The sequence below is a fragment of the Sorex fumeus genome, unplaced genomic scaffold (genome assembly GCF_029834395.1).
Source record: "Sorex fumeus unplaced genomic scaffold, SorFum_2.1 ptg000054l, whole genome shotgun sequence".
NCBI classification, from domain to species: domain Eukaryota; kingdom Metazoa; phylum Chordata; class Mammalia; order Eulipotyphla; family Soricidae; genus Sorex; species Sorex fumeus.
The window spans coordinates 492,526-510,836 of record NW_026606111.1 but is presented as its reverse complement, the minus strand read 5'-3'; the positions used below and the strand labels follow the sequence as shown (position 1 = coordinate 510,836).

General features: G+C 65.9%; 3 protein-coding genes across 3 annotated transcripts in view; 2 read left to right on the top strand and 1 right to left on the bottom strand.

Moving 5' to 3' along the window:
- Window positions 1–18,311, bottom strand: part of ZBTB48 (zinc finger and BTB domain containing 48) — a 299,924-nt gene that overhangs the window by 55,708 nt on the left and 225,905 nt on the right. The window lies entirely within an intron of this gene.
- On the top strand, window positions 2,789–13,519 carry PLEKHG5 (pleckstrin homology and RhoGEF domain containing G5). The gene is made up of 20 exons (XM_056124954.1): window positions 2,789–2,891; window positions 4,378–4,480; window positions 4,635–4,695; window positions 4,919–5,010; window positions 5,095–5,231; window positions 5,422–5,567; window positions 6,426–6,602; window positions 6,690–6,878; window positions 7,284–7,379; window positions 7,899–7,949; window positions 8,040–8,189; window positions 8,316–8,426; window positions 9,027–9,176; window positions 9,276–9,413; window positions 9,492–9,611; window positions 10,154–10,286; window positions 10,374–10,489; window positions 10,571–10,755; window positions 11,691–12,446; window positions 13,359–13,519. The coding sequence occupies exons 1-20, from the start codon at window positions 2,849–2,851 to the stop codon at window positions 13,366–13,368; spliced, it is 2,964 nt and encodes a 987-aa protein (XP_055980929.1). The 5' UTR covers window positions 2,789–2,848; the 3' UTR covers window positions 13,369–13,519.
- TNFRSF25 (TNF receptor superfamily member 25) lies at window positions 14,183–17,543 on the top strand. The gene is made up of 9 exons (XM_056125400.1): window positions 14,183–14,373; window positions 14,465–14,599; window positions 15,031–15,201; window positions 15,280–15,358; window positions 16,111–16,175; window positions 16,282–16,389; window positions 16,533–16,570; window positions 16,862–17,000; window positions 17,154–17,543. Exons 2-9 carry the CDS (start codon window positions 14,539–14,541, stop codon window positions 17,477–17,479), a joined length of 987 nt encoding a protein of 328 aa, XP_055981375.1. The 5' UTR covers window positions 14,183–14,373; window positions 14,465–14,538; the 3' UTR covers window positions 17,480–17,543.

Sequence of the window (18,311 nt, the reverse complement as noted above, 5' to 3'; positions counted from 1 at the left end):
CTGGGCTGGAGGGCTGGTGAGAGCGACAGAGATGGAAGTGGGGGGGGGGAATGGAATGTTCAGAACGGCTGGCCCAGTGGGGTGCGGCGGCAGAAAGAGTCAAGGTGACCCCACAGGACCCGGGATGGGGCTCAGGTAGAGCTGCAAACCTCAAAAGGGAGACCCCGAGTTCCGTCCCCAGCACCAAGACTGAACCGGATCAATTTCCAGGAAGTGACAAAAAATGACACCTTTTTTGTGTCTCATTTTTGGGGATATGGGGACCACACCCGGTGGTGCTCAGGGTTTCTCCTGCCTCTGCACTCAGGAATTATTCCTGGCCGTGCTCTGGGGACCATATGCGGTGCCAGTGATCCAACCCGGGTCGGCTGCAGGCAAGGCAAACATCCTCCCTGCTATACTATCGCTCCCCGCCCTTTGTTTCGTTTTTTACTGTAACTACTGAACACCACTCGGGGTGGGGTGTGACCAGCACACATCTGTCCCTCTCGGGGCACTGGGAGCCTTCCCGGTCCTGTCTGAGCCCATGTGCTTGGATGCTTGTTGCTTCCCCGGCTTGGAGATGGGTGCTGCCACCTCCCTCTGGAACAGGGTTCTGCCCGGTGGCGCTGCCTCTGGCCCTCTTCTCTGCGCCAGCTGACCTTCACCTCATCTACTCCCTGGCCCTGTGTGCTGTTATATCCCACACAGCACACGATCTGTGGAGCTTCGGGTCAGCCTGGGGAAGCTCAGAGCATCTCCTCATTTGGCTGAGGTTCAGGATGCTCGGCAAAACCTGCGGGGAGGAGGCAGTGACCCATGGTGACCCAGGCCACATCCCTGCCGGATGCCACATCGTGGGGTCCCCAGCATGGAGGTGGTGTGCGATGAGGGCTGGAACCGGAGGTAAAGGCCAGCAGAGTCTGAGAGGGACTGGGGGTCAGTGGTTGGGAACAGGAGAAGAAACTCTCACCTTTAGGCTAGGCCATCGGTGGACACTCCAACCCTTGGGGAGGGATGGGGGGGGGCGGGCGCCAGGACATCCTGTGTTACTGCCAACAGACATGTAGAAGAAGGGGACTTCACGGAGTCTGTCCTGGCCTGCAGCACTCCACGTCCCTAAAACCCCCAAGGCCCTCACTCATGTCCACACTGAGGGTCTTCACGGTGGACTCCCCGCTCAGAGACTTGATAGTCTGGGCCAGGAAGCCCCGTGATGGTGGGGGTCCTACGTTCAGGGGCAGGCAACACCCCAGTCACCTGGTGGGCTTGCAGAGGCCTCTGCGCCATCAGACAGCACCCCTCAAGCACCACAGAATGCCTGCAGGAGGGGTCCCCACTCTGAGATGGGGCACGTTTCTGCACCAGGGAGGGGAGTGTGAACACTGAGAGACTGGCAGGGTCAGTGTGCCCAGTCATTGCCTATGTGACACCTCCGAGCTCCACCAGGGCTTTCTGTCTTGGGTGGCATTTTGTTTAGTTGTTTGGGGGCCACACCCAGCGATGCTCCTGGCCCTGTACGTAGGAATCACTCCAGATGGCGCTCAGGGGATCTTATGGGATGCCGGGATCGAACCCGGCTGGGTGTGTACCAAGCAAGCGCCCTCCCCACTGTCCTCTCTGTCCAGCCCCTGATTGTGTCATTTTTATCTTCCTTTTTAGTTTTTCCATGCCAGTGTCACACGTGCTCTAACACTGAGCTTTCTCGCCTTGGCCCCTGCCTTGAAATATCTGTATATATATTTTTAAAGTCAGGGGCTGAGGGTTAGGATGAGGGATACTTGCCTTGCACATGACAGACCCGGGTTTGGCCCTGAGACATCCCCCCCTCCCCAGGAGGATTCAGGAGGAAGCATCTCCAGGTGTGGCCCAAAACACTGAAAAAAAAAACCCACTGTGGGGAATCCCCGGCCAATGTTTGGGGGGCACTGTGGGAGAAGAAGAGGGGAGGGGGAGGACGTGGGAGTGGCAGTCTGGGATTGAGACGCCGGGTCCTTGCACCCCTGTCCCGCCCACCCCAGGCGCCTGAGGCTGCAGATCCCTGGAAGGTGGGTGCACCCCCTGAGCCTCGGGAGTTCTGCCACGCCCACTCACCGCCTGCCCCGCCCCCTGCCATTCCGCACCAGCCACCAGGCCCCGCCCCAGGCTCATCAGGCCCCGCCCAGTCACTGCCTGCCCCGCCCCCTGATGGACTCAACACCAGCCACCAGGCCCGCCCCTGACTCATTAGGCCCCACCCCTTGCTTTGCTCGGCCCCACCCACCAGGCCCCCCATCCCTGACTCGTTAGGCCCCGCCTCTTCCATTCAGCCCCGCCCCCTGGCCCACTCAGCCCCGCCCACCGCCGCCACGCCAGTTCCACTCCACCCTGTCACCCCGCAAGGAGGGTTCCTGCGGGATCGGGGGAATGGGACGTGAGAATCCCCAGATGGCACAGGTGCGGGGCAGTGTGGACAGAACAGGGGGCGCTGAAGGAAGGAGAGGGGAGAGGTGGTGACCCCTAGGGTGGGGTGGCATGGTGGGGTGCCTCTCTACGGCTCAGGAGTCCTGCCCTGACACTCAGGTGCCCCGGCTTTCTCCCGGTCACTTCCTCTCTCTGCACCCCTTGGGCAGAGCTTGACTTGACTCCGTGTCCCTCAGAGGGGACACGTTCTCCTGCTTGGCACACACTGACCTGGTGCTTGGATGGGCCCCGGACAGCCAGGAGAAGGACATGGATGACTGGGGGGGCAGGTGGTGCCCCCTGGCGGGCCCAGCCCGACCCCCACTCTACCCTACCCCCGCAGGAATGCCACCACGTCGACTGCCAGCTGCACCACCAGGGCCCCCGCAGCCTCTGCCAGGTCTGTGACGACAGGTTCCACAGCGCCATGCACTATGACGGCCATGTCCGCTTCGACCTGCCCCCCCAAGGTGAGTGCAGAGCCGCTGGGCCCCCAGGCCCCCTCCCCACTAGCTGGGCTCCTGGCACTGGCCACCCCGTCACCGAGGGCTTCCTGGCCCTCTCGGCCCACTCTTGGTTTATTTGAAAAGAACTTACCATTAGGGTGCTAGCACAGCAGGTAGGGCACCCTCCTCGAGCACAGCCGACCCAGGTTCGATCCCTGACCCCCCATTATGGTCCCCAAGCCCTCCCAGCAGTGATCCTGAGCACTGAGCCAGGAGTAAGTCCTGAGCACTGCTGGCCGTGGCCCCAAAAACCAAACAAACCAAAATTTACAGTTTAGGCAGGGCTGGAGAGACAGCAGCAGAGGGCGGGATGCTTGCTGTGGCTGGCTAGGTCTCAGTTCCTGGCCCCTTTCACCACCAGGAAAGACCCCCGAGCACAGAGCCCCGAGGAAGCCAAACCAAAATGATGGTTTAGATAGCATGGGGGTGGCAGCTTTGGCACTGATGGTTAATTACTCCACCTGCCGCCAAAGCGCCTCAGCCATTGTCCCCATATCCAGGACCCTCAGCCATTGTCCCCACGTCACCTCCCCACGTCACCTCCATCCGCCGCTTCCTTCCCCTCCCCTCCCCCCGCCCCTCCTAATCCGTTCTCGCACCCAAGGCCCAGCGCCGACCAGCCGCCTGGTTTTTGACCTGTACTTTATTTTTTAATCATCTATTTATTGTTGAGCCACGCCCAGCAGTGCTCCGGGCTTCCTTCTGGCTCTGCACCCAGAGGTCACTGCCGATGGGGCTCGGTGGGGGGGGGGGGGGCACAGTGGGTGCCTGGGCTCAGCCCCATGCAAGGCGAGCACCCACCCTCCCTGCTATGCTGTCACTCTCGACCGACCGGCGAGAGTTTCGTGAGAAAACACTCGGGACCATCGTGCTGGTGTCTTGGGCACCGTCTCCGAGGGCTGCTGCCTGCAGGGGAGAGCCCCAGGGTGGGGGACAGTGGGGACCCTTCCACTGGGTGGGGGAGGGGCGGGGCAGGGCAGAGGGAGCCTTTCCTGGTGAGTGGGGCCTGACCCAGGCCCGCCTCCCGGGACCCCGGGCTCGGCAGGAAATGTCAAGTTTTGGGCTCGTTTCCCAGCTGGTCAGAGGGACAAAAGGACTGTCTCCTCTGCGGGGGAGGGGGGGAGGGGAGCGTGGGACGTCGGGTGTGGTGGCAGAGTGGGGGACGGGGAGCCGAGGACTCGGGTTCCTTCCCCCACAGGCCCAGAGGTGGGGGTTTCGGATCCCAGTGAGAGGACTGAGCCAGGGACTGAGACGGGGCCAGACACTACCCGGGGCCTTTTTTTCTGCCCCCTCCCGGACTCCTGGCCACGCGAGGCCATGCTCAGTAGTGGCCCTTGGGGGTGCCTTGGGGACCGTAGGAGGTGCCAGGGTTGGCCTTGCTAGAAAGCTAGAATGGTCTGAGAGGGGGGAGGGGACTGACGGAGACCCTCCCTCCCGCTTCACCCCACAGGCTCCGTCCTGGCCCGGAACGTGTCCACACGCTCGTGTCCCCCCCGCACCAGCCCCGCAGTGGACTTGGAGGAGGAGGAAGAAGTCTGCGTGGATGGCAAAGGGTGGGTGATGCAAATGGGTGGGTGACAGCAAAGGTGGCCCAGGCAGGTGTGGAGCCGTGGAGTGTGACTCTGGCACCGGCCAGCAGGGGGCGCACGGCCCGCGGCTCCCGAGGCCTCTGCCAGGGCACCCACCTCTGCCTGCTCTCATTGGCAGGGATCGGAGGGGCACGGGCCTGAAGCTGTCCAAGAAGAAGGCGAGGAGGAGACACACAGATGTAAGACCCCTCCCCGGCCAGCGGGCAGGATTCTCAGGAAGGCGGGGGGGGGGCCCTTAGGGGCACCCTGCCCGCCTGGGACGTGTCGGGGGTCTCCAGAGTGCCAGGGAGACCCCTGTGTTCAGTTCCCTCCCCTGCCAGGGTCCCCGATCTGGAGCCTGGGACTGAGGGTGGCGGGGGTGGGGGGTGTGGGACGGCCGACGAGAGCCACGTCGTTGTCCAGGACCCAAGCAAGGAATGCTTCACCCTGAAGTTTGACCTGAGCGTGGCCGTGGAGACGGAGATCGTGCCGGCCATGAGGAAGAAGTCTCTGGGGTAGGGGCCTGGGGGAGCCAGGGGCTGTCGGGGTCACGGGGCGCCCCCTCCCCCCCCAGCCTCCTCACCCATGTCCTGGGTCAGGGAGGTGCTGCAGCCAGTCTTCGAGAGAAAAGGCCTTTCGCTGGGCAAGACGGACATCTACCTGGACCAGTCCAACACCCCACTGTCCCTCACCTTCGAGGCCTACAGATTCGGGGGGCACTACCTGCGGGTCAAAGGTGAGCTGCCAGCGGGTCAGGCAGGGAGGGCGGGCCGGGCACACAGAGGGCTTGTGCCTTGGATGGGGCCCATTGGGCAGCCTTGCCACCTGCGGGTCGGGGGGGGGGGGCACGGTGGGCGGGATTGCAGCCGCAGGACAGGGATCAGGGTCCCTTCAGCCTCTCCTTGTTTCTCCTGCTGCTACCCCAGCCAAGCCAGGGGACGAGGGGAAAGTGGACCAGGGCGTGAAGGACGCCAAGTCCCTGAGCCTGCCAATCCTGCGACCAGCCGGGGCAGGGCCCCCTGCCCCAGAGCGCATGGACCCCCAGAGCCGCCGGGAGAGCCTGGACATCCTGGTGAGGAGGGGCTCGGGGTGGGGGTGGGGGTGGAGTCAGCCCCTGGCCGCCCGCTCCTGGGGTGCTGGTCTCCCCTTCTGGGCATGGGGCCAGTTTGGGGAAGCAGGGACCGTCTCTGGAACCAGCTGGACTCCAGAGAGGGTCTGGTCTTGGAACCTTCTAGTGCCCAGGGATTGTGTATGGTGTGTGTATGGTGTGTGTGTGTGTGTGTGTGTGTGTTTGTATGTGAGAGAAAGAGAGTGTGTGCAGTAAGTGTGTATGTGACCATTTCATCTTGGGGACACTGGGTCCCTTGCTGTGTAAGTGCCCCCGTGTCATGATCCATTGGTAGCTGAGCATTTGAATGCCATCACCGGCCGACCCGGGTTCGATTCCTCCGCCCCTCTCGGAGAGCCCGGCAAGCCACCGAGAGTATCTTGCCCACACGGCAAAGCCTGGCAAGCTCCCCGTGACGTATTCGATACGCCATACACAGTAACAAGAAGTCTGAGTATGGAGGCGTTACTGGGCCCGCTCGAGCAAATCGATGAACAACGGGAGGACAGTGACAGTGACACCCCCTTGGGCAGCAGTTTGGGCTGTGTGCTGGGAGCCATCTTTCCAGGGTCTTGCCCTTGAAACCCTCCTGTCCCCCAGGCTGGCTGAGCTCCGGGAGCCCACGGGGGGGGGGGTGGTGGAGATAGGAGGGTAGGGGTGCTGTCGGCCTTGACCATGCCCACCTGTCCACCCGTCCACTCCCAAAGTCCACCAGGGGGCACTGTGGGCCTTGACCATGCCCGCCGTCTGCCCAGGCTGGCTGAGCTCCCCGAGCCCACCAGGGGGCGCTGGGAGGCTTGACCATGCCCACCCTCTGCCCAGGCTCCGGGCCGCCGGCGCAAGAACATGTCCGAGTTCCTGGGGGAGGCGAGCATCCCTGGGCAGGAGCCCCCCGTGCCGTCCAGCTGCTCTCTGCCCAGTGACAGCTGGAAGAACCGGGCGGCCAGTCGCTTCAGCGGCTTCTTCAGCTCCAGCCCCAGCGCCGGCGCCTTCGGCCGGGTACGTGCTCCCATGGGCCGTGGGTGGGTGGGCGGGCAGCTGGATCCTGACCCGGACCTGGCCCCTGACCCTCCGGCCTCCTGGCAGGAGGTGGACAAGCTGGAGCAGCTGGAAGGCAAGCTGCATGCCTACGGGCTCTTCGGGCTGCCGCGACTGCCCCGGCGGCTACGCTTCGACCACGACTCGTGGGAGGAGGAGGAGGATGAGGACGAGGAGGAGGACGAGGCCTGCCTGCGACTGGAGGACAGCTGGCGGGAGCTCATTGACGGGCACGAGGTGGGTGCTGCCCGTGCCCGCCCTTCCCTCCGCAGCCCTGCCCAGGCTGGGGAACAGGCCAGCTGAAACAATCGTAGGGCATTCCACTGTTCATTTCTTGACTTATTCGGTTTTGGGGCGAAACCTGGCGATGCTCAGGGGTCACTCCTGGCTAAGCACTCAGGAATCACACCTGGCAGTGCTTAGGGTCCCATATGGGATGCTGGGAACTGAACCCGGGTTGGTTACGTACTTGCAAGGCAAATGCCCTCCCCGCTGGACTGTGTCGCTCTGGCCCTCGTTAGCTGTTTTGGTGGGAAAGGAAGGGCCAGAACTTGGGGGGACCACTGGGTCCCCGCCAGAACAAATATCCAGTGTAGGCTGCTCCCCGCGCCTTGCACCCACGCGGGCGCCTGTTCCTTGCAGAAGCTGAGCCGGCGACAGAGCCACCAGCAGGAGGCCATCTGGGAGCTCCTGCACACCGAAGCCTCCTACATCAAGAAACTGCGGGTCATCACCAACGTGAGTGCCACGCCACAGCGCCCAGGTGTCTGCAGAGGCCCCGGGGTGGGAGGGTAAGGGAGAGGGCCCCCGGCTGCAGGAGCTCAGGCCTCAGGCTTTGGCCCGTCCACTCCTCAGTGAGGCCTGACACCTGCTGGGCACGCTGACCAGGTCGTGTGCAGCGACCTTGTTCCCGGGGGAAGCGTCTATCCCTGGCTTGAGCCTGGGGGATCAGGGAGGGCGCCCCTCAGATGAAAACATGAAGGGAGGACCAGCCAAGGTGGGGGAGAAAGTGGCACTGGGCGCCCTGGCATGGCCAAAAAAGTCCGATGGAACCAAACCGAGGCAGGACTGCTTGACGTGAGGGCCCCGAGAGCATCCTCCTGGGTGAGGCAAGGCAGGTGGGCTCTCCTTTCAGGAGGCTTGGCTCTCTCCAGCGCCTCCTGGGAGCCGGAGTTCGGACAAGGGGTCTGGGCTCGGGTGGGGCGGGGTCTGGCGGCTGGCGCCCCCATGCACACGGCAGCTCTCTGCGCCCCACAGCTGTTCCTGTGCTGTCTTCTGAACCTGCAAGAGTCCGGGCTGCTGTGCGAGGTGCCCAGGGGACGGGGGGCGGGGGCCGCGGGCGGAGTGGACAGGGCGGGGCTGCGGGAGGGAGGGGCCCATCGTACCTGCCGGCCCCAGGTGGAGGCGGAGCGACTGTTCAGCAACATCCCGGAGATCGCGCGGCTGCACCGGCGGCTGTGGGCCAGCGTGATGGCACCGGTGCTGGAGAAGGCGCGGCGCACGCGGGCCTTGATGCAACCCTGCGACTTCCTCAAGGGCTTCAAAATGGTACGGTGGCCCCGGGACGCGAAGGCGGGGGTGTCGGTCTGTGCCCCTGCGGACCCAGCACCCAGATGGGGTGGGAGCGGGAGGAAGGGCGGCGCTGCAGCGAGCCCACGTGCTGTGCCCGCGCAGTTCGGCTCGCTCTTCAAACCCTACACCCGGTATTGCATGGAGGAGGAAGGCTGCATGGAGTACATGCGGGGCCTGCTGCGCGACAACGACCTCTTCCGGGCCTACGTCACGGTGAGGGCTGCGGAGGGTGGTGCGGAAGGGGCGGGAATGGTCTAAGGAGCCCCGCCCACACGCCGTGCTGGGGCGGGGCCTATTGCGAGCCCGCCCATTCCCCTGCTGCCCTGGGCGGGACATACGCGGGGCGGGCCTATCGCGAGCCCGCTCATTCCCTGCCCCCTGGGCGGGGCTTGTGTGGGGCGGGGCCTATTGTGAGCCTGCCCATTCCCCCCCCCCCCCCCCCGTGCTGCCCTGGGCGGGCCTATCGCGAGCCTGCCCATTCCCTGGGTGGGGCGGGGCCTATTGCAAACCCGCCCATTCCCCCCCCTGCCTTGGGCGGGACAGGCGTGGGTGGGGCCTAGTGTGAGACTGCCCACTTCTCCTGCAGCCGCGGTGGGCGTGGCACATTGGGGCGGGGCTTATCGTGAGCTCGCCCATCCCCTGCCCTGTGTGGGGTCGTGAGGGTGGGGTCTATCTTGAGCCTGCCTGCTCTCCTGTTGTGGGTGTGGCATGTTAGGCGAGGGCCTATGGTGAGCCTGCCTGTATCTCTGCTCTGGGCGTGGCCTGCTCTGGGCGTGGCCTTTCCTGAGCTCCGCCCACCCCTCCCCGCTGCAGTGGGCCGAGAAGCATCAGCAGTGCCAGCGGCTGAAACTGAGCGACATGCTGGCCAAGCCCCACCAGCGGCTCACCAAGTACCCGCTGCTGCTCAAGTCAGTGCTGAGGAAGACGGATGAGCCGCGCACCAAGGAGGCTGTGGTCACCATGGTAATCAGGGCAGCGGGAGCTGGCAGGGTGGTGGTGCCCCCAGACGCAGGCACTGACCCCAGGCCTGAACTCTCCGTGGCCCCGCGGCCCCTTGCCCAGATCGACTCGGTGGAGCGCTTCATCCACCACGTGAACGCGTGCATGCGGCAGCGCCAGGAGCGCCAGCGGCTGGCGGCTGTGGGGAGCCGCATCGACGCCTACGAGGTGGTGGAGGGCAGCAATGACGAGGTGGACAAGGTGTGTGCCGACCGCGGCGCAGGGTTGCTCCTACCCCGTGACTCTGGGCAGCCCTGAGCTTACGGGCCCCATCCCCAGCTCCTGAAGGAATTCCTGCGTCTGGACCTGACGGCGCCCATCCCTGGTGCCTCCCCGGAGGAGACACGTCAGCTGTTGCTGGAAGGAAGCCTGCGGATGAAGGAGGGAAAGGACAGCAAGGTGTGTCCAGGGCTCCGACCTTCCCCTGGGGCTTGGTCCCTGCCCCCTCTGCACGTGAGCACGCGTCAGGCTGGAGTGTGCTGAAGGAAGGGTGGCCCGCTGCTGTGTGCGTCTCACCAGGCCCTGATGGCAGAGCTGGGGCACTGCCCAGAGAGGCCATCTGTGCTCCCAGAGGGCAGGGCCAATCCCTGAGTAGGTCGAGGAAGGCCAGACCCCCACTCCTGAGTTGTTCGCCCATCAGCTGCTGCAGGACCCGCTGGAGGCCCCAGAGGCACCTGGTTTTGTTGTTTTGAAATGGGGCCCGCACCGGGCGATGCGCAGGGGTTACTTGTGGTTCTGTGCTCAGATCACCCCTGCTGGCAGTCACCCCTTCTCTTCCCTTGCATGGAGACTTAGTGGAAGTCCGTGAAGCAGCCACCCCGCCTCCTTTTTCTTCCACTCCGGGCAGAGGGCTGGTGTCCAAGTCTGAGTACCCCCAGGGGAAGGCGGGCAGCAGACAGGCTGGCCTGAGTCCCTGGCCCTCCCCATGGGCTTCCCCCCAGATGGACGTGTACTGCTTCCTCTTCACGGACCTGCTCCTGGTGACCAAGGCAGTGAAGAAGGCCGAGAGGACCAAGGTCATCCGGCCACCACTGCTGGTGGACAGGCTCGTGTGCCGGGAGCTCCGGGACCCCGGTGAGGTGGCCCCATGCCCAGGTGGGCGGTGGGCAGGCAGGCGGCTCCGGGCCATGGGGCACACTGACATGGCCACCTTCCACGCAGGCTCCTTCCTCCTCATCCACCTGAATGAGTTCCACAGTGCCGTGGGGGCCTACACGTTCCAAGCCAGCAGCCAGGCTCTGTGCCGAGGCTGGGTGGAGGCCATTTACAATGCCCAGGTGGGGGCCGGGTGTGGGCAGCCGGGTGGGGCACCCCCCCCAGGCAGCGGTGGCTCACAGCCCGCCCTCCCCCGCTTGTAGAACCAGCTGCAGCAGCTGCGCGCGCAGGAGCAGCCGGGGGGCCAGCCCAGCCTGCAAAGCCTGGAGGAGGAGGAGGAAGACGAGGAGGAGGAGGAAGAGGAGGACGGCGGAGAGAGCAGCGCCTCAGCTGCCAGTTCCCCCACCATCCTGCGCAAAAGCACCCACAGCCTAGACTCCCAACACTGGTACGGCCGCCTCACACCCCCACAACCCCAACACTGATGGGATTATACCCCTGGAATTATACCCACCCAGAACTCTCAGCACCCCAGCATTAGGTATACCCACATCCCAGCGCTAATAGAATCTCCCAGAATTCCCAGCACTGGTACAGCCCCCAGAGTTCCCACCCCGGTACACCCATTTAGCATGCCCAGCACTGGTACACACGCCCAGCGTCCCCAGCAGGCCAGCCCAGGACCTCTGACTCCGAGGCCACTGATGGGGGCAGGTGTGGCCGTATCCCCCTGCGGCCCAAGAGGTAGTGCAGGCCTTTGATGCTCGCCGTGCTCGGAAGGCCAACTCCTTTCCGATCGCCCCCATCCCATACGGTCCTCTGAGAACCACCAGGAGTGAGCCCTGAGCACAGAGCCAGGAGTAAGTCCTGAATCCGCCAGGTGGGCCCAGAAACCAAAATAAAGGGTCTCCGGATGTGAAGCGCCTGGAGGGGACTTGGCCCGGGACATGCAGGCTTCTGAACGTGGGTGCCCACTTGGCTGCCTTGGCGCTGCCGCCGGGTGGCAGGTGCCAGCCTGTCACCGTTCTGCCAGGAAAGTCTTCTCGGCCTATCCCGGTGACTATGGCCCAAGAGCTGAGAGAACTTTCTTTTATTTTGGTTTCGCTTGGGGGCCACGCCCAGTGGTGTGCAGAGCCCATGCTGGCTTGCTCAGTGACCTCTCCTGGCAGGCTTGAGGGGCCATCTGGGGTGCCGGGTTGCCAGTGTACAAGGCGAGCACCCTCCCCGCTGTCCTGTCACTCCAGTCCCAGAGCTGAGAGAACTTGCCAGCCCCTGCGCTCCCTGCCAGCAGCTGGGGGCCACACAGGGGTCCCGCCAGTCCTGTCACTTTGTCCAGGCCGGGCCGCTTTCCTGGGCCCAACTCTGACTTTCTCCCACCCGCAGTGGCTCCGACGGCTCCACGGAGACCCTGGCCATGGTAGTGGTGGAGCCTGGGGCGACCCCATCGACTCCGGAATTCGAGGGCGGCCCCTTCAGCTCCCAGTCCGACGAGACCTCCCTGGGGACCACCGCTTCGTCCATCACGCCCACCAGCGAGCTGCTGCCGCTGGGGTCCACCGACGGGCGCTCCTGCTCCATGGACTCGGCCTACGGCACCCTCTCCCCCTCTTCCCTGCAAGACTTTGGGGCCACAGCCCCCGGGGCGGAGCCAGCCTCCGTGCGCCCCGAGCTCCCCCAGGCCCCTTCCCCGCCCCCGTCGCCCCGCCGCTGCCGCCGCCGCCCCCCTGTCCAGTTGCCGCCGCCTTGCCCGCCCCACCTGCTCAAGTCCAAGTCCGAGGCCAGCCTGCTCCAGCTGCTGAGCGGGGCGGCCGCCCGCGGGGCACCCCCCGGCCCCAGCCGCAGCTTGTCGGAACTGTGCTTGGCGCCCACCGGCCCCGGCACCAGGACTCAGGGCTCCCCGGGAGCGGAGTCCGGCTGGCACGGCCAGGGGACACGGAGCCCCGACAGCGGCGCCCCGTTGGCGGAGCTAGAGGGTGGAGCCAGCTGCTCAGACGGACTCGGAGGGCTGCCGCGGGGGGCCCTTCCCCGGGCCCAGCCGGAGCCCCCCGCAGGGATCTCTCCCCAGCACCGGAAGCTGACGCTGGCCCAACTCTACCGCATCCGAACCACGCTGCTGCTCAACTCCACGCTCACTGCCTCGTGAGTGGGCGGGCGGGGCCGGGCAGCCCCAGACCCCAGAGGAGCGGGAGGGCCAGGCCAGACTAGTAGGCGCAAGGGTGGGCAGGGAGGAACCCCGGACCCCAGGTCAGCGGATGGGACCTAGCGTGTGGGGGCGGGACAGTCAGAATCAGGGGGCGGAGCCTAGTGTGAGGGGCGGGGCAGCAGCGGACCCCAAGGTGGGTGGGGCCTAGTGAGGGCGGGATAGTCAGCCTTGAGGGGCGGGGCAGTATCAGACCCAAGGTGGGCGGGGACTAGTGGGGGCGGGATAGTCATCCTCGAGGGGCGGGGCCTAGTGTGAGGGGCGGGGCAGCAGCAGACCCCAAGGTGGGTGGGGCCTAGTGAGGGCGGGATAGTCAGCCTTGAGGGGCGGGGCAGTATCAGACCCAAGGTGGGTGGGGCCTAGTGGGGACGGGATCGTCAGCTTCAAGGGGCGGGGCCTAGTGTGAGGGGCGGGACAGCGTCAGACCCCAAGGTGGGCGGGGCCTCGTAGGGCGGGATAGTCAGCCTCAAGGGGGGGCCCTAGTGTGAGGGGCGGGGCAGCGTAAGACCCCAAGGTGGGCGGGGCCGAGGGGCGGGATTGTCAACCTCGAGGGGCGAGGCAGCGTCAGACCCAAGGTGGGCGGACCCTAGTGTGGGTGGGCGGGGTAGAGTCAGACCCTGGTACGGGGCTGAGTCAGCTGTGGGGGGGCGGGGTAATCTCATACCTAGACGGGGCTGGGCCTTGGGGCGGGGGTTGGGGGGACAGGGGGTTTGAGTCAGACCCCAGGCGAGGTGCGGGAAGGGGCGGGGCCCCAGATCCCAGAGCCTGGGAGTCTCAGCCTGCGGCGGGCGCGGGAGGAAGTCCGGTGGCCCCTGAGCGTGGCCCCTGAAAGCCTCCCCCGCCCCCTGCAGGGAGGTCTGAGCCCGGGTCCCGAGCAGCCCCCCGGGGAGCCCCCGCTGCCACCTTCCGGCCGGATCGCACTTTGCCAGCGGACGGACGCGGAGGAGGCTCGGCCGCTGACCCCGACCTCTCGGCCCAGCTGGCCGGCCCTGACCCCTCCGCGGGCCGCCAGGCGGGAACCCCGGGCGCGCCGCCCCCCGGCCCGAGCGACCCTCCCGTGCCGCCCTCCCCTCCGGCGCGGGCCGCGCTGCGTATTTATTGAGCTTCCGTTGTTTTATAAAGACTTGTTCGTACGGCTCCGAGAGTCCTTTGCTGGCGGGCGGGCGGGGCCGTGAGCGGAGGGGCGAGGGGCCCGCCGGAGCCCCCCAAGGCTGCGCGGGGCGGGGCCGCTGTGGCCGCGGGTGACGGCCCGCGGGGGGTGGGGACGTCGCCGCACGCCGCCGCCGTGCCCAGGTGAGCGGCCGAGGGGGTGGGGGTTTCCCGAGAACCGCGGGGCTCCGCCCCCGGCGACTCCCCTGCGGGGCGGGGCCCGAGGCCGCGGGCGGGCGGGCGGCCGGGAGCGGGAGCCCCGGGCAGGCCCGCGTGTGCGGGTGGCGCGCCCATGGAGCCACGGCCCAGGGTCCGCGCGGCGCTGGCGGCGGTGAGTGGGGGTCCCCGCTGGCGGGTTAGCCGGGCTGGGGCTGGGCCGGTCCGTCCCTCCGACCCGGTTGGCGGTGCCCGGAGGCTGCGCCCTTCCTGAGAAGCCTCCTGGGCGGGCGGGGCCGGCAACGAACGCCTCGGACGGGGTGCAGCCCGGATCCTGGCCTGGGCCTGGGGGAGTGGGGACCCTCCCCCGGGCGCCCCTTCGGCCCACGAACCCGCGAGCACCGGGGTGCAGGTGTGGGCCCTGCGGTGGGGGAGACTTGCAGGGAGAGCCCCCACCTGTCCCCCAGGCTGTGCTGCTGCTGCGTGCCCTGGGCGCTGCCAGCGCCACCTGCAGCGACTGCGCCCACCAGAGTGGCCCCTTGAGCGAGGGTTGCCCAGCAGGTGCGCGGGGGGGTCAGGGTGCGTGGCGGCGGGCGGCAGGGGAGACTGGAAGAGGGGACCCCCCCAACCAAGCCCAGTGCCCGTTCTCTAGGACACTTCCTGCAGGGGCCCTGCGGCCCGCCCTGCGACATCCCCACCTGCACTCCGTGTCAGCCTGGCACCTACATGGACCAGGAGAACCACCGTTATGAGCACTGTGTCCGCTGCCGGTTCTGTGATGAGGAGGGTGAGGCTTCCGGCACCAGGCTGGGGCACCCTGAGGCACGAGGGATGCCTCTCCTCCTGCCTCCCACCCTACACCCCCCCATCCCTGAGAGCCTCCTGTGTGTCCATGACTTAACCTGGGGAACAGGGACCCCTACCCATCCCTACTCATTCCTACCCATCTCTTCCTTTTTTTTTTTTTTTGGCTTTTTGGGTCACACCAATGCTCAGGGTTTACCCCTGGCTCTGCACTCAGGAATTACTCCTGGCCGTGCTTGGGGGACCCTATGGGATGCGTGGGATCTAACCCTGGTCGGCTGCATGCAAGGCTAACACCCTACCCATTGTACTATCACTCCACCCCTCTCCCTCCAGTCCCTTCCTTTTGAGGAGCCCTTTCTTGGCTCCCCCGCTCCCATCCCTCTCTTCATTGTGGTCCCCATCCCTGCCCAGCCTTGCAGATGACCGTGCAGAACTGCTCGGCGGTGGCCAACACCGTCTGTGACTGTAAGCCCGGCTTCTTCCGGGGCTGCTGGGACCATCCCTGTAAGGACATACAGGAGCATCTCCTCTGCAGACCCTGCACGGACTGTGGGAGCCTGAACCGCCGCCCACCAGCAGCCTGTGAGGACCCCCTTGACGCCCTCCGGCCGCGCCCCGCGTCCCCCACTCCAGGTCCCCCACACCATCTGTTGCCTGCAGGTTCCCAAGGACAGGAGGAATGTGGGGCCTGCCTGGACGGCTTCTACGAACACAATAAGGAATGCGTGTCCTGCCCCAAGTAACTGCCTGGCCGCCCTGGGCCCCGGGGACAAGAGGCTGGGGTCAGCGGGGAGACAGGGAGGGACCCGGGCCACTCTTATACGGGAAAAGGAAGCCGCGGTGCCTCTGATTATAGTTCCAGATTGGAGCTAAAACGCTGAACCTCTTGCTTTTCTCCAGGGGAATCCTGGCATCACCTCCCGTCTGTAACTGTGGGGGGGGGGGTCTCTGGACATACAGGGCCATCATGGGCAGCTGCCCTGTTTCAGGTGCTGTTCTCCAGGGAACAGCAGGACCCCAGAGCCAGGGTGTGGGCCAGTGGGGAGCACTTGCCTCACTCAGGTGAGGGGCCGGGTCCATTTCCAGCCCTGCCTCGACAAAGTTCACAGCCCAGCTCCAGGGCTGACCTCTTTTATTTATTTATTTTTGTATTTTCGGGTCACACCTAGCGATGCTCAGGGGTTCCTCCTGGCTCTGCACTCAGGAATTACCCCTGGCAGTGCTCAGGGGATCCTATTGGATGCTGGGAATCGAACCCGGGTTGGCCGCGTGCAAGGCAAATGCTCTTCCCGCTGTGCTGTCGCTCCAACCTCTCCAGGGCTGACCTCTTTGCCCCTGTCACTGGCGGCTGCAGAGTGTGACTGATGCCGTTATTTTGGACTCCAGGCACATGTCAGCACTACTGGCCAACTTCCTAGGGGTTGTGAGGGCCCCAGGGGAGAGGCCCGGGTGCATCCCCCCCTTCCCACCCACCTGATGCTCCCCTTGCAGGATCACCCTGATCACCCCGGGGAGCTGTCCCAAACCCTGTGCGGCAGTGTGTGGCTGGAGACCGAGTAGGTGGTGCTGGCCGTACAAGCAGGCCTGCCCCCGGGGGTGTGTGTGTGTGTAGGGGGGGTGTCCAGGGGCGCCCATCTCCCACCCACCAGCTGCTCTTTTTAGTGTTCTGGGTCCAGGTGCTCCTGGCAGCACTGGTGGTCGCACTCCTTCTCGGTGCCACCTTGATCTACACGTCCCGTCGCCGCCAGGCCGCCCGCCCTGTGGTGTCTGGTGAGTGTGCGCGTGTACACACCAACACGCAACGGCCAGGCCCGGGCCCTGACAAGGAAGGGGATGTGGAGGCAGGGACTGCAGGGGCTGTGCAGAGGGACCTGAGGAGCCTGGCGGCTTATTCACTGGACCCCGTCTTTCAGCAGAGGAAGCGCGGACGGAGACTCTGCTGCCCCTCCAGGTAAGACTCTCCGGGACTCCAGCCTCAGCCACTCAGGTTGGCCTTCCTGGAGCTCCAACACTCGGGGCGGGGCGGGGGGGGGGGGGGCACCCGGGGTGGGCCATCCAGCTCAGCTACTGGTGAGCAAGACAGCTGCCCTGGTGCCACACCCGGCTCAGTTGAGTGGAGTGGGCTCACCCAGGGGGCAAAACGGAGGGAGATCCAGCAGAGACCCCAGGCCGGGCCCTTGCTGAGCAGCAAGGGGCCAACTGGAGCCTCTCCCGGTTCCAGGACTCCGCCCTCTTACTCCAGGACAGTGCCCACACCCTCCTGAAGCTCCCCAACAGCCGCCTGGCAGCCAACAACTGGAATTCTGGCCCCCTCCAGACCCAGGAGGCGCCTTGCCCTGCCGTCCCTTGGGTCAAGGACTGGCTGCCCAGCCCGCCTCTCCGTAAGGGGCCTGGGTGACCTGAGGCCAGGGGTGGGACTTCCTGCGGGGTTGGGGGAAGCCACTTCCTGTCCTTGGTCCTGACCAGGAGCTGCTGCTCCCGGCCGGGGCCTGGGACCGCATCCGCCCCAGCGCTGCTCTCTGTCCGGCCCCCAGGCCATCCGTCCACGCCACCGCGGCCGCCTATGCCCGCTGCAGGCCGGGAGGTCGTGCTCCAGCCGGGCCCGCAGCTATATGACGTGATCGACGCGGTGCCCGCGCGGCGCTGGAAGGAGTTTGTGCGCACGCTGGGGCTGCGCGAGGCGGAGATCGAGGCGGTGGAGGTGGAGGTGGACCGCTTCCGTGACCAGCAGTATGAGATGCTCAAGCGCTGGCGGCAGCAGGAGTCGGCGGGGCTGGGCGCCGTGTACCGGGCGCTGGAGCGCATGGGGCTGGACGGCTGCGCCGAGGACCTGCGCGGACGCTTGCAGCGCGGCGCGTGACGCGGGTGCCGGGGCGCGGCCCTGGCAGAGCCTTAAGTACAGTTACTTATGCACGTAGACATGTTATGTCACTTAGGAAGCCCCTGGCACGGCCCTGCGTAGCAGTGCCCACCAGCATCACAGCCCCGCTCCCGCCGGGGTGCAGGGGGGCTGCGCGGGAGGGGGTCGGGAGGGCGGCGGTGGCGCTCACTCCGGGTCCCTCTGAGGCCCACCAAGGCCTGGGTATTAAAACCTATGAAGTTTTGGGGCTGGAGCGATAGCACAGCGGGGAGGGCGTTTGCCTTGCACATAGCCAACCCGAGTTCTATTCCCAGCATCCCATATGGTCCCCGGAGCACCGCCAGGAGTGATTCCTGAGTGCATGAGTCAGGAGAAACCCCTGTGCAAAGCCGGATGTGACCCAAAAAGAAAAAAAAAAACCTGTTAAGTTTTTTATATGCTGTCTGCGTTTCTGTGGAAGGGGGGGGGGTGTGTGCGTTGGCCCAGCCTTGGTTTCCATGGAAAGGGCTGTGCGTCTCGCTGGCCCGGGTCGGGGAAGCGCGTGGTTCTTAGCGCCGGCAAGCCGGCCCCTTCCGCTGTGCCGCGGGAGGCCCAGGGGTGCCCGGGAGCCCGCGCGCGGGGAGAGGGGAAGTCAGAGGCCACGCGAGCGGTTGTCGGTATATATGAGCCCCGGGCGGACGAGTGTTTTAATAGAGGTGTGAGCTGGCGGGCGAGGGCAGGGGGACAGCAGTGGGGGGGAGGGAGAACAGGTCGGGACCTCCGTTTCCATCCCCCGCACCAGGGTGTGACAATGCCCGGGGCGGGGAGCCTGGCTAGGGAGGTGGGGGCAGCT